Source organism: Macrotis lagotis, chromosome 4, assembly GCF_037893015.1.
Source record: "Macrotis lagotis isolate mMagLag1 chromosome 4, bilby.v1.9.chrom.fasta, whole genome shotgun sequence".
NCBI classification, from domain to species: Eukaryota; Metazoa; Chordata; class Mammalia; order Peramelemorphia; family Peramelidae; genus Macrotis; species Macrotis lagotis.
In genome coordinates this window covers 46,865,950-46,886,694 of record NC_133661.1, presented here as the reverse complement: position 1 = coordinate 46,886,694, position 20,745 = coordinate 46,865,950, and the positions used below count along the sequence as shown (strand labels likewise).

Genomic DNA, 20,745 nt, shown 5'->3' with positions numbered 1-20,745 from the left:
AAGGACACACTCCCAAGTCTCACAAAAGTAGTGAAGATCAAGGAGCTGACCCAAATTGATAGTCAAGCAAGATTATATGCCCTAACACTATCCCTTCCTCTTCTATCGTCCCTCTCTGTCAACTCATTGGTTAATCTTCAGAGTTACTTTCTACTTTTGAAAGTCTACCCCAGCAACAAAGAAAAGAATTAACGGTTTTCATAAAATATTACCTCAACATCCAGATGGTGAGAATAACCTTCAGGATTATAACTATCTTATTGAAGTAATGTAACTTGCCTTGGAACACAAGGTCTACGAACAGTCTACTTATCATCAAACAAGAGGAGTCTTATGAGCTCCTTTGGAATGCAAGGTTTTCTCATGGGAGAAAAAGTCTACTATCCTTCTAGTAGTCAGTAAAAGCAGTCTTATCAAAAGTTAAGAGAGTGAGTCACCCGTTTAGAATACAAGGGTTTTTTTTCTTCTAGAAACAGTTTAAGAATTATACTTTTTCTTCCTTTATTTTCTTAACCCTGAAAGGACTTTACTAGGAATATTAACCCTGAAATAGTTTTATTGGGTATATTCCACTCAAGAAGGAAAACAGAAAGCTGGGAAACAATCTTTACAGCAAGTATCTCTGACAACAGTCTCATTTTTTAAATATAGAGAACTGAATTTATAGCAATATAAGTCATTCCCCAACCAATAAATGGTCAAAGGATATGTCACTTTTCAGATGAAGACATCAAAGCTATCCAAAGGTATATGAATCACTTTATATTAGAGAAATGCATATGAAAACAACTCTTAAGTACCAACCCATATCAATCAGCCTGGCTAATATGACAAAAAAGGAAAATTATAAATACAGGAGAGATTGTGGAAAAATTGGACACTAATGCACTGATGGTGGAGTTGTAAATGGTTCAACCATCTGGAAAGCAAATTGGAACTATGCCTACCCTTTGATTCAGCAATACCATGTGTACAAAAATATTTGTAGCAGCTCTTTCCATGACTGCAAAATATTGAAAATTGAGGGAATGCCCATCAATTGAGGAATAGCTGAACAAGCTTTGGTATATAAATGTGATGGAATACTACTATTCCACAGGAAATGATGAATAGGCAGATTTCAGAAAAACTTGGAAGACTCATATGAACTGACTCAAAGTAAAATAAGCAGAACTGGGAAAAGTACACTGAGTCTCAGCAACATTTTGTAAGATCAACTATGAATAACCCAGCTCTTCTCAGCAACACCATGATCCAAAGCAGGTACAAAGGAAAATGCTAACCACAGCTAGATAAAGCTAGATAAAGAACTGATGGGCTCTGAATGCAGATCAAAACATACTATTTTCACTTATTCTTTTCTTGTGTTTTTTCTTGAGACCTGTTTCTTCTTTCACAACTCCAGATGTTCTACATATACACATCTATAACCTTTATCAAATTGCCTACCATTTTAGGAAGAGGGGAGGAAAGGGAAGGGAAAAAACTTGGAACTCAATCTTATAAAAATAAATGCTAAAAATCATCTTGACATGTAATTGGGAAAAATACTATTTAAAAAACTCATAGGTGTCCCTGATAATCATGTTTTGTTTTTTAATTTATTTTCTTTTTCCAGTTACATGCAAAGAGTTTACAACATTCATCTTTTTGTAAGCTTTTGAATTCCACATTTTTCTACTATCCTTTCTCTGCCCACTCCACATACTTCCATATTATCATCTGTTGTTAACAAAGGATCAGAACTAAAGGGGAAAAAACCATGAGAAAGAAAGAAAGAACATTAAAAAAAGTTTTTAAAAATAGTTTGCTCTGGTCTTTTTGACTGTAGTTTTTTTCCCCTCAGGATGTGGATGGCAGTTTCCATCCCAAAGTATTTTAGAATTTTTCTTGATCACTGCTGAGAAGAAGAGCTGAGTCCATCATAGTTGATCATTCACAATTTGCTGTTAATGTGTGCAATATTCTCCTAGTTTTGTTTCCTTTGCTCTGCATCAGTTCATATAATTTTTTCCCAGACTTCTCTTAAGTCTGATCACTTATGATTTCATACAGAAAAATAATGCTCTATCACATTCACTCTTGTTCAGCCATTCCCCAATTGATGGGCATCCCCTCAATTTCTAATTTTGTCACCACAAAAAGAGCTGCTATATTCTTGTACATGTGGGTCTTTTTCACTTTTTTATGATCTCACTGGGATGTAGATCTAGTAGTGCTATTTCTGGATCACAGGGTAAAAACCATGTTTTTAGTTAGGGTTTTTGTCAAAGTGTAGATAGTATGTTTCAAGAGAAGTCAAAAATAAAAATTGACAGTACAGACAGAAAGAATCACCTCATGGGGGTAAAAATCTAAAAGGAAAAGTCTTTAAGTTTGTTGTATCTTCACAAAAATTCTTATATTCTACCTCAAGGAAAAAATATAACAAGGATCTAAGAAAAAAGAACAAATTAAATACTAAGAAACCATACTCAAGCTCACATAAGACCTGGCAGCTTAGCAAAAGATATACAAGCTCACTGTATATCAAGAATAATTTGCCCTAAAAATTTGGATCTAATAAATAAAAGGAAAAAATAAACTTTTAGTGAAATAGCAAACTTTCAAGAATCACTGACAAAAATACCAGAGCTAAGTAAGAATTCTGAAATGCAAACATACAACTTAAAACAAGCCTATAGAGATAAACTTAAATAAGCAACAGAAATAGCCTGTGATGATAGACTAACATTCTTTTAATTTTCAGTACAAATTCTTTATCTTTCTCCCCAATCATTGAAAAGGTGAGAAGAACGATACCTATATGAAATTAGGCAAAAACATATTTCGACATTAGTCATGATGCAAAAAAATTTTTTAAAAACATGATGCTTCAATGTGCAGAGTTAATTCTCTCTGAAAGTGGACAGCATTCTCCATGAGTACCTTGAACTGATCAGGGTTGCTAAATCTTTCACAGTTGATTATTACTACAATATTTCTGATACTGTACACAATATTATCCTGATTCTGCACACTTCATTTTACATCATGTTCATATAAGTCTTCCAAGGTTTTCTGATGCCATTCCCTTCCCATTTCTTACAGCACAATAGAATTCCATCGCAATAACTTGTTCAGTCATTCCTCCAACTGATGGACCCTCAATTTCCGATTCTTTGTTACCACAAAGAGAACAGCTATAAATATTTCTATACAAATGAGTATCCTGAAAAGAGATTTCAAAATGAAAACTGCCAGGAATATAATAGCTAAATTCCAGAGATTCCAGATTAAGGAAAAAATACCAAAAGAAGTCAAAAAAGAAAATTCAAATACTATGAAGCCACAGTTAAGATCACACAAGATTTAGCAGCTGCCATAATATAGGAGTGGACAACTTAGAATATGATATTCAAGAAAGCTAATATAGGATTACAAATAAGAATAACCTACACAGAAAAACTGAGTATAATCCTTCAGGAGAAAAATGGATATTGAATGAAAAGGAAAACTTTCAAACATTCTTATGAAAAGAATAAAGTTTGACATTAAAACATAAGATGCAAAGAGAAGCATGAAAAGCTAAACATGAAAAAAAGATCAGAATGGATTTAAGATAATTAAGCATTTAGGGGCGGCTAGGTGGTGCAGTGGATAAAGCACCGGCCTTGGAGTCAGAAGTACCTGGGTTCAAATCTGGTCTCAGACACTTAATAATTACCTAGCTGTGTGGTCTTGGGCAAGCCACTTAACCCCACCCCATTTGCCTTGTAAAAACCTAAAAAAAAAAAAAAAGATAATTAAACATTTTACATATCTATATGGGAAGATGATAAATATAAGTTATAAGACCATTACTACGGAACCTAGAAGGAGTCTATAAAGAGGGCATGGGTATAAGTTGATTATATTGGAATGATCTAAAAAACAGAGGGAATGGGGAGAAGAAATAATATATATATATATATATATAGAAGAAATAATATATATATATATATATATATCTTCCCAACTGAGTTTAGAAATTCTCCTACCCCATAGGGAAGTTGGAGGAAGGGGAAAAAAAGGGGAATAAGGGATTGATAAAAGGGAGGAGGCAAGTAAAAGTAAAGGTAAAATTAAAGTTAAAGTAAAAGTTTTAAAAAAGTAAAAGGGGAAAGGAAGAAGGGAAAAAAGAAGACTGATTGAGAGGCAGCAGTCATAAGCAAAGCATTCCTGTGGAGCTATAAGGGGGGAAAGTGCAAACAGGGAAAATAGAATGGAGGGAAATAGTCATCATAATGAATGGTATGAACTCTCCCATAAAACAAAAGTAGATAGCAATAGTGGATTAAAAAAAATCCTACAATCTGTTGTTTACAAGAAACACATCTGAAGCAGAGAAATACACACAGGATGAAGGTAAAAAGCTGAAACAAAATATATTAAGCTTCAGTGAAGGGGAAAAACATCAGGGATAGCAATTCTGATCTCATCAGACAAAGCAAAAACAAAAATATATCTAATTAAAAGAGATAATCAGAAAAATTAGTACTATGGACAATTAAGTAAGAATAATACTAAACATATATGCATCAAATGGCACAGCATTCAAATTCTTAAAGGAAGTTAAGGAGATGACTAGTTTTATAAAAGTTAGATATGTTAGACTTCTGAAGCAAACAAAACAAGAAAAATATACCTTTTCTCAGCTGCACAGGATCACTTGACAAAAACTAACTGTATATTAGTGCATTAAAATCTCACAAATACAGAAAAACAAGAAAATTAAATGAATTCCTCTGGGATCTTAATGCAATGATATACATTCAGTAAAGGATCTTGGAAGGAAAGGTTAAAAACTAATTTAAAAATTAAATTTTAAAACTATCAATAATTTCATAAAAGATAATGACAACAATGAGACAATATATCAAAATTTTTAGGATGCAGCCAAAAAACAATGCTTAGGGGAAAATTTATATCACTAAATGTTTACATTAGTAAAAGACAAGAGTAGATCAATAAACTGGGCATGAAACTAAAAAAAAAAAACAGAAAAAGAACAAGTTAAAAATAGGCAATTAAATACCAAAAGAGAAATCCTAAAAATCAAAGATTTACTAAAACTAAAAAGACATAATAAAAAAATTCAAAATAAATGATAAAAATAATAAATAAAACTAGACGCTGGTTTTTGTGGGAGAGGAACAAAAGTAAATAATCCATTAGTTAATTTGATTTTTAAAAAGTCAAAAGAAAACCAAATTACTAGTGTCAAAAATGAAAAGGATAAGCGTATCACCAGTGAAGACGAAATTAAGGAAACTATTAAGAGCTATTCTGCAATTATATTCCAGTAAAACTGCCAATCTAAATGAAATGAATGTTTGCCAAAATATAAATTGCCCAGATCAACAGAATAGAAAATAGAATACTTAAATAATTTCATCTTAGAAAAAAGAAATTAAACAAGCCATAAATGAGCTCCCCAAGAAAAAAATTCCCTAAAACCAGAAGGATTTACTAGAGCATTCTACCAAAGATTTAAAAAACAATTAAGTACAGTTCTATATAGACTGACTAGGAAAAAAATGTCTAATTTCTTTAAGATACAAATATGATTTTGATATGTACAACTGAGAAAGCAAAAACTAAAAGAAAATTAGAGACTAATTTACCTAATGAAAATTGATGTAAAAATTTTAAATAAAGTACTAGCAAGAATTTTGCAAAAATATACCACATATATACTAAATAAATTATAATAAAATAAAGTTATATACTAAATGCTATATTACTATTATATACTATACTCATATATATGTATATATATATATATATATATATATATATATATATATATATTACTAAGTCTGTATTCCAAAGAGATCATAAAAACAAGGGAAAAGGACACACACATACAAAAATATTTATAGCAGTTCTTTTTGTGGTGGCAAAGAATTGGAAATTGAAGGGATGCCCATCAATTGATAAATGGCTTAACAAGTTGTAGTATGTGAATGTACTGGAATACTATTATTGTTCTATAAGAAATGATGAGCAGGCAGAATTCCAAAAAAGTTGGAAAGATTTACATGAACTGATTCTGCTTGAGTGAAATAAGCAGAACTAGGAGAACAATGTACACAGTAACAACAACATTGTGTGATAATCAACAATAATAGACTCAGCTCTTCTCACCAAAACAATTACAAAAGACTTATGATGGAAAATGCCCTCCTTATCCAGAGAAAGAACTACAAAATCTGAATGAAGATCAAAACATTATTTTCGCTTTTATAAATTTGTTTTTTCCTTTTGTTCTAATTCTTCTTTCACAACATGACTAATAAAGAAACATGTTTTTAACATGAAACCTAAATTCATGTATACATATGAAATCTAAAAAAGATAAAGAAATGGAAGGAATATGAATATACCATGAAGAAACAAAATTATCACTTTTCAGATGATACGGTATGCTTAGAGAATTCTAAAAAATCAATAAAAAACTAGCTGAAATAATTAACTATTTTAACAAAAGTTCACTATATGAAATAAACATAAATCAACAGCATTTCTACTACCAACAAAACCTAGTAAAAAATAGAAAAAAATGAATTCAATTTAAACAACTGCAGATAATATAAAAAACCTGGCAATCTACCTGCCAAGACATTATGTAAGCACAATTATGGAATACTTTTCACAAATATAAAGATCTGAACAACTGAAAACATATCATGTACTCATGGGTAGGCCAAGTCGAAATGAGAAAAATGACAATTTTACTTAATTAGTTTACTTATTCAGTGCCATACTAATCAAATTACCACAGAATTATTTAATAGAGCTAGAAAAGGTATTTGTCTGGAAGAACAAAAGAGCAATGAAAACTGATTTAAAAAAAAAAGTGAAGAAAAGCAGCCTAGCAGTACCAGATGCCAAATTATATTCAGACAAAGAAGTAATCATCAAAACATTCTGATACTGGCTAAAAAATAGGGTAATGCATCAGTGGAACAGAGAAGATACACGATAAACAGTAACAAATTACTATGTAAATCTAGTGTTTGTGACAAGCCCAAAGATTCAACTTTTGTTGGCAAGAACTCACTATATGACAAAAACTATGGGGAAAAACTGGAAAAGAGTTTGGCAGAAACTGGGCAGAAACAAATATCTTATACCATATACTATTGTAGTATCAAAATGGGAACTTGATTTAGATGGGGGATAATATCATTAGCAAATTAAGTGAGCATAGACTGGTTTGCCTATCAGATTTAAGGGTTAAGGCAAGTATTTATGGACAAACAAGAGAAGATTATTAGAGATAAAAATGTTTCAGTTCTATCACACAAAATCAAAGATTTTACACAAACAAAAGCAATGCAGTCAAAATTAGAAGGAAAGTAAGAAAATAGAAAGTTTTTATAGCAGGTCTCTCTGAAAAAGACTTCATTTCTTAAATATATAGGAAACTGAGCCAAATTTTTAAAAATAAGAGTTAATACCCAATTGATAAACATCAAATGACATGAAAAGGAAGATTTACAATTAGAAATCAAAACTATTAATAATCCTATAAAACTGCCCTAAATCACTAGTGATTAGAAATGCAATTAGAACAGCTCTAAGATACCACCTCTTATCTATCAGAATGGCTAACATGACAGAAAAGGAAAATGATAAATGCTGGAGAAGAGGTGAAAATATTGGGACACTAATACATTGTTGGTGTTATGAACTGCTCCAACCATTCTGGAGAACAATCTGGAACTCTGCCCAAAGCAACATAAAACTGTGTATACCTTTTGACCCAACAGGAACACTAAATATCAATAATCCAAAGAGATCAAAGAACAGGGAAAAGGGCTTATTTGTACAAAAATATTTATAGTGACTTTTTATAGTAGCAAAGAATTAGAAATTAAGGGGATGATCATCAATTGGGGATTAGTTGAATAAGCTATGGCATAGGATTATGATGAAATATGATTGTGGTATAAGACATATCAAGGGGGATGGCTTTAGAAAAACATGATAAGAGTCATATGAACTGATGTAAAGTGAAGTTAGCAGAATCAGGAGAACATCATTCATAGTAAAAGCAATGTTGTAAGGATAATCAACGGTGAAAGATTTAGCTATTCTGATCAGGACAATGATCCAAGATGATTCCAAACGACTCTTGATGAAAAATGCTATCCATCTCCCGAGAGAACTGATGAAATCTGCATGCCTATCAAAGCAAATTGTTTTCACTTTATTTCTTTGCAATATGCCTAATAGAGATTTTTGTATGATTTTCTATGCATAATGAGTACCCATATACTGTTTGCTGTCTCAGTGCATGGGGGAGAAAGGGCAGGGATGAAGAGAATCTGGACATCAAAATTTTTTTTAAATGCAAAAAAAAATTTAAAAATGAATCAATAGAGTCTAATACCAATTAAGAAAGAATGAGATAACTTCAAAAAATCCAGGATAGTATGAATGGATATAGTAAAGTGAGCAGAACTGAAGAACAATTTATACAATAACAGTATCATAAAGAAAAACAATGCTGAAAGAAGTCTGATCAAAGAAATGATCATCCATGTTTTCAGAAGATCTAAGATGAAACATATCCATCTTCTGACAGATAGATGATTGACTCAAAGATGTGGAGAGAACTTTTTAAACATACTAAAGAATCCATCAATAACAAGCATTTATTAAGTTTAGTGCTAGGTCTGGACTAAATGCTAGAGATATAAAGAAAAGTAAGAACACAGTCACTGTTCCCAGGAGCTCATATTCTAATAGCAGAGACCATGCAAACAATTTTTGTATTGAGCAGATGGGGAACAAGCTTGGGGAGAAGGAACTAAGGGGAATGGTGATTAAGAAAGGACTTTTGAAGAAGGTCGGATTTCATTTGAGTCTTGAAGGAAGAGAGGGAAACCAGAATTCTGGCAGAGGAGAGGAAGGATGAAATTCCAAGCATGGGGGACAGTCAGTGAAAAGGGTAAGACACAAGAAATAATAGCTTTATATTGGAGAAGGGCAAGAAACCTAGTGACTGAATTAGAGAGAGCATGGAGATAGTAAAGTGAGAGATTAGTGGAAGGGCAAGTCAAGACAAGGTTGTGAAGGCCTTTAAATGCCAAACAGGAAATTTTGTATTTGATGGTACAGGCAAAAATGGGCCGCTGGAGTTTACTGAGTAGTGGGATGCAATTGGGTCAGACTTGTGTTGGAGGGCAGTCACTTGGCAGTGGGCTGTAGAGGAGAGAGAAACCAGAGATGGGGAGACCAGACTGAGGTCTTCTGTAGCGGTTCAGGCATGAGGCGAGGCGTCTATGCCAAAGTGGGGATGGTTGGCATATATGTAAGAAGGGTTGGCTTGGACTAGATATGTTGAGGGAGTGAGAGAATGATATTCGTGATATTCATAATAACTACTAGCATTTCTATATGCATTATGCACATTTATATTTATAAACATGTAGACTACTAAATTTAATTCATATAAATCTTTATTCAACAAACGCATATCACCTATTCCTTGTACTTAACACATATTTATCTAATTGATGTGCATATTCATAAGCACAGTCATATGAACACGTTTCTATTCGTATGTATTTGCATAAATATTTCAACAAGTTTTACAAATGTATATGACTATTGGGCCGCTGGGTGGCTGGGCAGGCCCTGAGTTCAGGTCTGACCTCAGACCCTTCCTAGCTGTTGACCCCGGGCCAGTCACTTGACCCCGCCTGCCTCAGTTTCCTCATCAGGAAACGCGGACATCCCTGGGCCTCCGCCAAGAAAGCCCCAAGTACCCGGCTCAACAGCCCATAGTTATGTGAACAGTGTTGATATCTTTTAAGGCCTCACCGGATCCTCACAATCCCGAAGAATGGAGGCAAAAAAAACTACTTAATAGTTAAGTAACTCTTCCGGGTCACGGGCTCTGGAGTTCGCGGGCCACCCCTCCCCCACGGTCCCCCACGGGCCGCACCTTCCAGGAGGCGGAGGGGTCCGAGCTCCGCGGGGCCTCAGCAGCTGCCCCGAAGCGGTCGGTGCCCGAGGGCACAAAGCGGCCGTAGCGCTTCAGAGGCCACTGCCAGGAGAGGCAGGAAGGAGCCTGCGCCGCCTCCGCCATGGCCGCCCCACAGCCTCGCTCAGCCTTCCTCGAGGAAGAGCCGCCTGACAAGCCCCGCCCTCCCGAGCACGCGGTTCCGCCGCTAGCCAATCCCAGAACGAGTTTCTTCTGACACCGCCTCCCGACACGACGGCGGCCAATGAAAAGCCGCGTGTTGGGCACGCGTCCCCCTGGCCCGGGAAAGGCCCCGCACGTGGCTTCCGGGGATGCCAGCCTGTCATTCATCTTGTAAGCCCCGCCCACGGGCAGGCAGCGGGGGGGGGCAGGGGGCGTCGGCGAGCACCTGGCAGGATGAGCAGGCGCCAGTTAGGGGAGGGAAGGTGGGGCGGGGGTTTCCGCGGAAGGAGGGTTTTGGGGGGCCTTGAAGGAAGGGGGAGGGGGAGAGGAGGGGGGGACTCTCCTCCAATGCACCCCCCCCCGGGGAGTCTGAGGACCAGAGAGTGGGGGGTGGAAAGGCCGGTGTGAGCAGAGGGGCCGGGCGGGCCCCGAGGACTGGGGGGGCAGGACCCCGGCCCCTGAACAAAGACGTGACCAAACCAACAGATACCACCCGGGAAGAGGCGAAGACGGGGCGCCGGGCCCAGGGGAAAGGGGTGCTCGCCGTTCATCCAGTAAACAGTGTAAGAGACTGTTTGGGCTCAGGGCCCGGGTGGAGAGGCGGCAGAGTCTCTTGGACCCGAAGCTTTGGGCTTGTGGACATCAGGATCCAGGTCCAAATTCTGCCTCTGACAAGTGACAGCTGTAAATCCTGGGCGTGCCGTTTGAACTCTTGTGTCTCATCACTTTGGGGGGGGTACACGTTTTATTTATTTTTAATTTAAATACGTAAAAGAGGATTCAAGATGAAACCATAAATTTCCATTTCAAGAAAAATCTGTATATTTAATACTTCATATTGTTTGCGAAGCTACCCAGCTTTCTTGTTGGTTTTCTTTTGCTATCTGCTGTGCACTTTTTATTTTATTTTTTCTCCCTCCTGCCCCTTACCCTAAAGAAGGCTACAATTAAGATTCAAGATATGTATATATATATATATATATATATATATATATATATATATGCACAATTTATATATAGATATCTTTATATCTATTCATCTATCTATCCATCCATCCATCCACCTATCCATCTACCTTTCTATCCATTTATCCATCTATGTATCCATCCATCTATTCATCTATCATCTATCATCTATCCATCCATCCATCATCCATCTATCTATCCATCTATCACTCATCTATCCATCCATCATCCATCTATCCATCCATGATCTATCCATCCATCAATCATCTATCTATGTCTATATCTATATCTATCTATCTATCTATCTATCTATCTATCTATCTATCTATCTATCTGTCCTTCTATAGTATGACAAAGCAGACCAGTGACAAAGTACTAATAACCAGGTATCAGTTTATTAGTGATTTGCAGATCATGGGATTATTCCTTCTTTGCTGTGGTTCAGACAGAGACGACATACATGATAGATTAGATAGAACAGTTAGATTTGGGTCTTGAGTGATCTTCGGGGGGACAAACCTACTTTGCAGGACAATGCAATAATGACATCACTTGTTACCATACAAAACAGGTGTTCTCAAACCACATGGGAATGGCTAACTTGATTTTTAAGTCTTAGGGGGTTACAATGCAGTGCAAGTTATACCGCTAGACTTCACAACACAGGCAAGGGCAAGACGGGGGAAAAAATGCAAAACCCATCACAATTAGAACAATTTTTAGTGGTTACTTTGTTTCATTGTTTTACCAGACCCAGTGACTACCTATGAATAGCATCTCTTGAAGCTAAATTATTATTATTATTAAATTCATTATATATTATATTAATAAAAATCTTTCTTGACAATACATATACATAGATATCTAAACATACAGATATATAATAAACACTCATACAGAAATACTATGATTATTTCCACTTTTCATCTGTTTCTCTGAAGGTAGATAGCATCTTCCTTCATAAGTCCAAATCTTTCCATGTTTTTCTAAATCAATCACATCATTATTTCCTACACCACAACAGTACTCTAACCCAATCACATTTTATCTGAGAGATTGTAAAAATTTTCAGTTTTCTACATTCCTCTTATTCTTGGCACATAGGCTTTATTTATACAAGAACACTTTAATTTAAAATATTCAAAATTACCCATTTTACAAAAACAATACTTCAACTTTACTTCAGCAATGCTCTCCCCTTATAATATAGTTTAAGATCTGTTTCATTTACATGTATTTCCCCTGTTTTCTTTGAAGTTTCTGACCTTTTGTTCTTCTGAATGAACTTTGTTGTTATTTTATCTAAGTAAAAGTAATTTTTTAACAATTTAATTGGAATGACATTGAATAAGTTAGGTAAAATTGTCATTTTGAAGATAATATTGGCTTTAACCAACCATGAACAATAAATATTACTTCAGTTATTTAGATCTGAGTTTATTTGTATAAAAAGTATTTTATTATTTTCATATAGTTCCTGTGTCTATTTTGGCAGGTATTTTATACTGTATAATTATTTTAAATGGTATAAAACAGTATTAATAATATCATTGATAGTAAGAAACAAGTGCCTTACAAGAACTCAGAACAACCATTAGTAAAGCAAAGATTAACATTCTTAAAAGCAGGTGTCCCAAAAATTGGACACAAAAGAGTAGTCTTTCCATCCCCTATCTAAAAAACAAGCGCCTTCCGTGTCCCCAATTGTCTGGATATCACAAAGTTCAAAGACTTATCCGAGGTGTCTAATACCCTCCCCATGTGGGTCTCCATTCCTTATCAAATCCCCCCTTCCCCATATTTTGGTGACCAGGGCATTAAGATGTATAACACAGGGGCAGGTAGGTGGTGAGGTTGATAGAGCACCTGCCCTGGAGTAAGGAGTACCTGAGTTCAAATGCGACCTCAGACACTTAATAATTACCTAGCTGTGTGGATTTGAGCAAGCCATTTAACCCCATTTGCCTTGCAAAAACTTAAAAAAAAAAGATGTATAACAGATATGTGAATCTGACACCTGGCATCAGTTTATTCATTAATTTATACAACATTCTAATTTTATGGTTTCTTGCTTTTCTGTTTAAGTTTACCTACATCTTATCAGTACAAGCAGATTCCTTTCTTTATGGCTTCCCCCCATCCTCCCTGGCTGTTTATCTGTAAGACATAGACTCCTTCCCTCAATTCCTAATAATTGATATATAAATAAAACCTAATCACTTATTAAAATCCCTCTTTTTTTACCCAAAATTTCATTTCTACATCATTCTTCAATTTCTCAAATTTAATTAACAATTTTTCACTTTCTTCCTCATACGTATCCTTTCCCTTGCCCTGCATTTCCATTAAGTAAAGGTTGTTCTGTTTTTATTATTCTGATAATGACTAGGCAACAAATATGAGGTCTATCTATAAGAAGGGGGCATAAGGACTTAGAGAATCAAGGGGAAAGTTATGGAGATTATAAGGGGGCATTCCCCTTTGATTAAATAACCAGTACAAATAGATGCAAGATACAGAAAATAAAATGTAATGTAAACTTCTGGTCCAATTTTTCTTTCTTCTGGAGGCATCTGTTTCAAAAGTCCTCTTCAGTTGATATGACTGTAGAGATCTTTTTCTGGTAAAAGATCTTAACATTTTAATCAGAAGAAAACTCATATTTTTGTCACTAGAAAATAAAACTGTAGCTTCTTAGATCATGACAATATACATTTTGGCTTGCCCACTTATGCTTACACACACAGAAAATTTAGTTACAAATAGGAATCAATAGTTTTGCTTTTGCCATTATCTTATTCTTTTTAATCATCCATTTTGAGAATGCTGCTCCACATAAACTAAACTTGCATAAAAAGTTCCACTAAAAGAGTGAGTTCATTAAAGATTGACAAAATAACTTGCATACGTATTTGATAATCATTTTAGAATAGAAAGTATCCAGTAAGGGATTTATAAAGAACGGTCTTAATCTTCTGCTAATAATAAAATAATGACTCAAAAATTCTTAACTGGAAACGAATTTCTCTTTGAAATGACTTTTTTTTAGGTTGTTTTTTTTTGCAAGGCAAATGGGGTTAAGTGGGTTGTCCAAGGCCACACAGCTAGGTAATTATTAAGTGTCTGAGACTGGATTTGAACCGAAGTACTCCTGACTCCAGGGCTGGTGCTTCATCCACTGCGCCACCTAGCCGCCCCACTGAAATGACTTTTTAAAAGACAATAGATATTCCTTCTTCTGATATAGTTAGTTGACACATTCCTTTCCTTAAAACAGAACTTGAGATTGTTATCATAGAGAATCATATCTTGATATTGCAAAAACTTATTATTTCACTTAAATGTCCCCTATAACATAAAAAAATTAAAGGCCCTTAATTATAGTAGGAACATATAGCTGACAACAGATGCTGAGACTCTTCACTAGTTTACCTGGCTATTAGAATTCAGATAACTGCTGGCCAGATAACTTAAAATTTTTATACCTGATTTTAATATTGATCATCTGACATGTTTTCAGCAATTTACTGTAAAGTTCAGGGACATTAAAGGAAAATTTCTTCATATAGATAAGTATATGTGTGTGTAAGTGTGTGTGTGTATATGTATGTGTATGTGTGTGCATGCATGTATATATCTATATACACATATGTTTTAAATGTTAGTTTCCAGGCAGAGGTCATGTGGGTAGCCAAATGCCTTGAACCAGACTCTGATTCTGCCAGGTGAGACATTTTCCAAATGTCACATTTGGGAAATTGAGTCAGAAAGAATTCAATCTCAGAACTTGTTGAAAATCTCTCAGATCTAAATGAATTTATGACCTGCATTGTGCAACCCACAAGGGATTTTCTGACTTCTATAGACAATGCCCCCCCGCATCATTTCTTTTGCTGATCATACCTGGAATCAGACACAAAATAATGCCAAATCAATTGTCCCATAAAAATCTTAAACAGCTAACTCCAAATAGTCAGAACTTTAAGTGAGTTCAGGACACAAGGATTTAGTATCAATTAAAATCTCTCAATAGAAATAGTGAGAGATTATCACAGAAAACATCTCAAATTATTTTATCCACATTACATAAGTGCTTTTACTTCAAACAAACAACAAAAGATTTTGTATGCGCAACTACCAAAATCCCAATTTACATATAGAAGCAGATTCTATTGGAACAATTTTCTTTATTAATATATTCAGTTATTCTCTATATTTAAAAAGATACAAACAACAAACCATTCCTTCCAGAATCCTTTAAAACAAACAATTTTAGATGGCTCTCAAATAATTTTCATATAGTTATACAGGTGTTTCTAAATTCCAGATGTAACACACCTAAGATGCGTTAGGTTCCAAATAAGATGACATGTGAACTATTAACCTTCACTAAATATAAAATTTTCATGCCTAAATCTTATTTTCTTAAAACCTGTTAAGGCAGGTAAGTAATAAATGAAACAAAGACGAAGCTCTTTTTCATAGTCAACCTGTATACCTAGGTTTTCTGGCCCAAACAGAAACAATTGCTATTTACGAGAGAGAGAGAGAGAGACCCAGGTGGCTTGGAAGGAAAAACTTAGGAAGCATTTTCTCTGGCAGGGCAGTCATGACTCGTACAAGTTCTAGCAAGTGCAATGAGTTGACTGTATATTTCTCCTGGATGTGACATATCAAATGTTCCCTTAAGTACTGGGGTTTTTGTCACAAAACCTGAAATTCTTTCAGTTCATTATATGTCTATTATTTTTCTTATTCAGAATTATCCTTAACTTTTCTGGATAAGTTACCCTTGTTGCAACCACAACTCTTTTGCTTTATGGAATACGGTATTCCAAAATCTACAGTCTTTTAAAGTAGTAGTTGCTAGAGCTTGTGTAATCCTTACTGTAATACAATAATTTAAATTGATTTTTTTCTTATTACTTCAATATTTTCTCCTTAACCTGGGAGCTTTGAAACTTGGCTATCTATTTAGTTTTCCTACTGGTATCTCTTTCAAGTGGAAAAACAATGGATTTTTTTAATCTATTTTTTGCTTTGCCTTCTTGTTCTAAAATCTAAAACTTTAGGGCACATTTTCTTAATTTCTTTTTTTTTTTTTTTTAAGAGAAAATAGTATGTTTTGAACTACATTGAAACTCCAAGGTTCTTTCTCTAGATGTGGTTGGCATTTTCCATCAAAAGTCTTTTAGAATTATCTTTCATCTTTGATTGCTGAGAATAGTTAAGTCTAGATGATCCTTTCTGTATCTGATTCTGCTTATTTCACACAGCGTCAATTCATGTAAATCCAGGTTTTTTCTGAATTCTGCCTGCTCTTGATTTATCATAAAACAATAATAATTGTTACATTCATATAACACAACTTGTTCAGTCATTCCCTATTGATGAGCATCCCCTTAATTTCCAATTCTTTGCCACCACAAAAAGAGCTACTATAAATATTTTTGTACATGTACCTCCTTTTTCTGATCTGTTTTGGACAGAGATCTAATAGTGGTATTGCCAGATCAAAGGAAATGCACAGTTTTATAGCCCTTTAGTATAGTTCTAAATTGCTCTCCAGAATGCTTGGATCTGTCCACAACTTTGCCTACAATGCATTAGTATCCCAGTTTTCACACATTCCTTCCAACAGTTATCATTATCCTTTTGGGTCATATTAGCCAACCTGACAGGTAGGAATTGTTTTAATTTGCATTTTTCTAATCAATAGTGATTTAGAGCATTTTTTAATATGACTGTAGATAAGTTTAATTTCTCCCTCTGAAAACTACCTATTCATATCTTTGACTATCAATTGGGGAATGATTTGTATTCTTATAAATTTCAATTCCCTATATATTTTGGAAATGATCCCTTTATCAGTGATACAGGCTATAAAATTGTTTTCCAACTTTCCAAATTGTTTTCAGTTTTCCAGTGTTTCCAAAACATTGGTTTTGTTTTTGCAAAAACTTTTTAAATTAATTTAATCAAAAGGATCCATTTTGTATTTCATAAGGTTCTGTATCTTTTGTTTGGTCATAATTTCTTTTCCTCTCCAGAGAGCTTATAGATAAACTATTCCTTGCTCTTCTAATTGGCTTATGGTATTATCCATTATGTTTAAATCATGGATCATTTCAACCTTATCTTGGTATAGGATATGAAATGTTTGTCTATGTCTAGTTTCTGCCATACAGTCTTTCAGTTTTCCCAGAAGTTTTTGTCAGATAGTGAGTTCTTGTCTTGGAAATTGGAGTCTTTGAGTTTATCAAATGTAGATTATGAGTTATTTACAAAAGTACCTTGTATGCCTAACCCATTCCACTGATCCACCAATCTATTTCTTAAAATTGTTGTTGTTGAGTTTTTTGGCTTGTTTGCTTGTTTTTGGTTTTTGCAAGGAAATGGGGTTAAGTAACTTTTCCAAGGTCCCACAGCTAGGTAATTATTAAGTGCTTGAGATTGGATTTGAACTCAGGTCCTCCTGACACCAGGAACCATGCTCTATCCACTGTGCCACCTAGCTGCCCTAGTACCAAACAGTTTTAATGATTGTTATAATATAGTTTTAGATATGGTACAGCTGGGCCATCTTTCTTTGTATTTTATTATTACTTGATATTTTTAACCTTCTGTACTTACTAGATAAATTTTGTTATTTTTTTCTAACTCTATAAAATAATTTTCTAGCTCTGTAAAAAAGTTTAGTATGACACTGAATAAGGAGATTAATTTAGATAGAATTATCATTTTTATTGTATTAGCTCAACCTATCCATATTTTCTCAATTGTTTAGATCTGATTTTATTTGTATGAAAAGTGTTTTGTAATTATTTTCACACAGTTGCTGAGTTTGTCTTGCCAAGTAGACTCCCAAATATTTTATTTTGTCTGCAGTACTTTTATATGGGGTTTTTCTGCTGGACTTTTTGGTCATATAGAGAAATACTGATGATTTTTGTGGATTTATTTTTATATCCTGCAACTTTGCTAAAATTTTAATTGTTACAAGTAGTTTTTTAGATGATTTTCTAGATTCTCTAAGTATACCATCATACCATCTGCAAAGAGGGAGAATCTTTTCTCCATTATATATTTTAATTCCTTCAATTTCTTTTTCTTCTCTTATTGCTAAAGCTAACATTTCTTGTACAATATTGAATAATAGTAGGGATAAAGGGCACCCTTTTATCACCCCGATATTTTTTGATGCAAAAATCTTTTTATTTAATATTTATTTATTCTCATTTTGTACAATTTTTGTATACATTAATAAAATATTCTTGTTTAAGAGTAAACGAAATACCCCCTCCCCCCCCCAAAAAATATACTCACTTGAGCAATAAAGGGGAAAGGAAAAAATTAAAATTAAAATTAAAAAATAATGGTAATAATTGTAGGTGTGGCCAGCCCTGATATTATTAAGAATACTTCTAGATTATCCCCATTACAGATAATGCTTGTTGATGGTTTTAGGTAAATACTGCTTATCATTTTAAGTAAAAAATCATTTTTAATGTTCTCTAGTGTTTTTAATTGAAATAGGTGTTGTATTTTGTCAAAAGCTTTTTTTAGCATCTATTGAGATAATTTATGATTTCTATTTAGTTTTATTATTGATATGATCAATTTTAGTTACTATTTTCCTAGTATTAAACCATCCCTGAATTCTTGGTATAAATCTGGTGATAACCTGCTTTGATCTCTTTGCTAATATTTTATTAAAATTTTTTGCATCAAGGGAAATTGGTTTATGACTATCTCTGTATTGGCTCTTCCTGGTTTAGTTGTCAGCACCATATTTGTGTCATTAAAAGAAATTTTACAGGACTCTTTCTTTGCCTATTTTCCCAAATAGTTTATATAGAATTGGAATTAATTCTTCTTTAAATGTTTGGTAGAATTCACTTGTAAGTCCATCTGACTCTGGAGATTTTTGCTCATGAAGTTCATTGATGGCTTGTTCAATTTCTTTTTCTAAAATGTAATTAAGTATTTTATTTCTTCCTGTTTATTTTGGAAGTTTGTATTTTTGTAAATATTTATCCATTTCACTTAGATTATCAGATTTACTGGCATACAGTTGGGCAAAATAGATCCAATTATTGCTTTAATTTCATCTTCATTAGTGGTGAATACACCTTTTCCTTTATGGAAATTTTAGTTTTTGTCTTTTCTTTTGTAAATCAAATTAACCAAAGGTTTATCTATATTACTGTTTTTTTCATAATGTTTGTTCCTTATTTTTGAAGAAGACCATGATATTAGGGAAGAGATACCATGACGAGGGCATGAATTAGATGTGAGTGATGGATGCTCAGCTAAGTCATCAGTCTCATTTTCTCCTCCATAGTCTTCTGGGTCTAGTGGCCAAATATGAATCAGGATGACTGGAGATGGCCCTAGATGCAGGGCAATCAGCTAAGTGACTTGCCCAAGGTCACACAGCTAGTAACTGGTAAGTGTCTGAGGTCACATTCAAACTCCTGTCCTCCTGAACCCAGGGCCAGTGTTCTATCCACTGTGCTGTCTAGCTGCCCTTAATAGCTAAAAGGTTTTCAGTTTTATTAATCTTTGGTTTTCCAAATGATAATTTTTTATAATATTGTATCAAGATCCTGTTTTTATTATAATTTTTAGGTAGCCCAACTATTCTTATATTATTTCTCCTTGATCTCCAGACATCAACTAAATTCAAATATCTTATGAGATATTTTACTTTCTCTTCTATTTTTTCATTCTTCTGATTTTGTTTTATGATTTCCTGGAGTCTTAAAATTTCAGCTTCCCCTTGTTCAGTTCTAGTTCTCAAAAAATTATTTTAATCCTTAAATTTTTGATACTCTATTTCTAGTTGGTTGAATTTGTTTTCATAATTTTCTTGATTTTCTTGGATTGTTTTTCTCTTATTTGATTTTTAAAGTCCTCTTTAAGTTCCTGCAAGAGTTCTTTTTGGACTTGGGACCATTTGGCATTTCTCAGTGAAAAAGGAGTAACTTTTTAAGCTCTGTTATCTTCCTATGAATATGAACCTAGTCCATCCATGGCTGAGTTCTTTCTTCTTTGCTTACTTATATTTGTTTATCTTGTTTTATTTATGTTTTTAGCTGTAGTGTAATCCAGTTGTGGTCTGGAGGTATAAGGACTAGTACCCCAAGCCTCAGGTGTTTCTTTCTGAGATCTGTCTTGAGACCTAACCTTGAACTCTCTCCACCCCAGCCAGCCCCAATGTCCCACAGATGCTCCTGTTCACAGAGGTCAATCTGATGGTGTTTGAGAAGGTAACTGGATTTAAGTGACTTGCCAGGTACATACAGCTACCTCTCTGGCCTGGAACTGAACCAGAGACCGCTCTTCTGCAGGTCCCCCAGCCTGCAGGAACCTCCCCACTACTACCACCACCAGGTGTGTGCACCTCCTCCAACAGCCCCAGCCCACGACTGTGTCTGGTCAGCACAGTTGCGCTGGGTGTCCCTGGACAGTGGAAGGTCCTTCAGTCACCTGCTCTACAGTCAAACGCAGATACTGTCTAGGAGATGAAAAGTTCTAAGGCTGAGGCTGCCTCCCACCCCCAGCTACCCCCCAGGAATTAAGGTTTGTTGCTTGTG

The 20,745-nt window shown here is 34.5% G+C and overlaps 1 protein-coding gene across 3 annotated transcripts in view; it reads right to left on the bottom strand.

Moving 5' to 3' along the window:
- Positions 1 to 10,172, bottom strand: part of REC114 (REC114 meiotic recombination protein) — a 96,722-nt gene extending 86,550 nt beyond the window's left edge. For all 3 annotated transcript variants that reach the window (XM_074232679.1, XM_074232681.1, XM_074232680.1), the window contains exon 1: positions 9,980 to 10,172. In XM_074232679.1, the coding sequence (XP_074088780.1) occupies positions 9,980 to 10,123 (144 nt within the window). In that variant the 5' untranslated portion in view covers positions 10,124 to 10,172. The remainder of the gene's footprint in view (positions 1 to 9,979) is intronic.
- Positions 10,173 to 20,745: the final 10,573 nt, after the last annotated feature.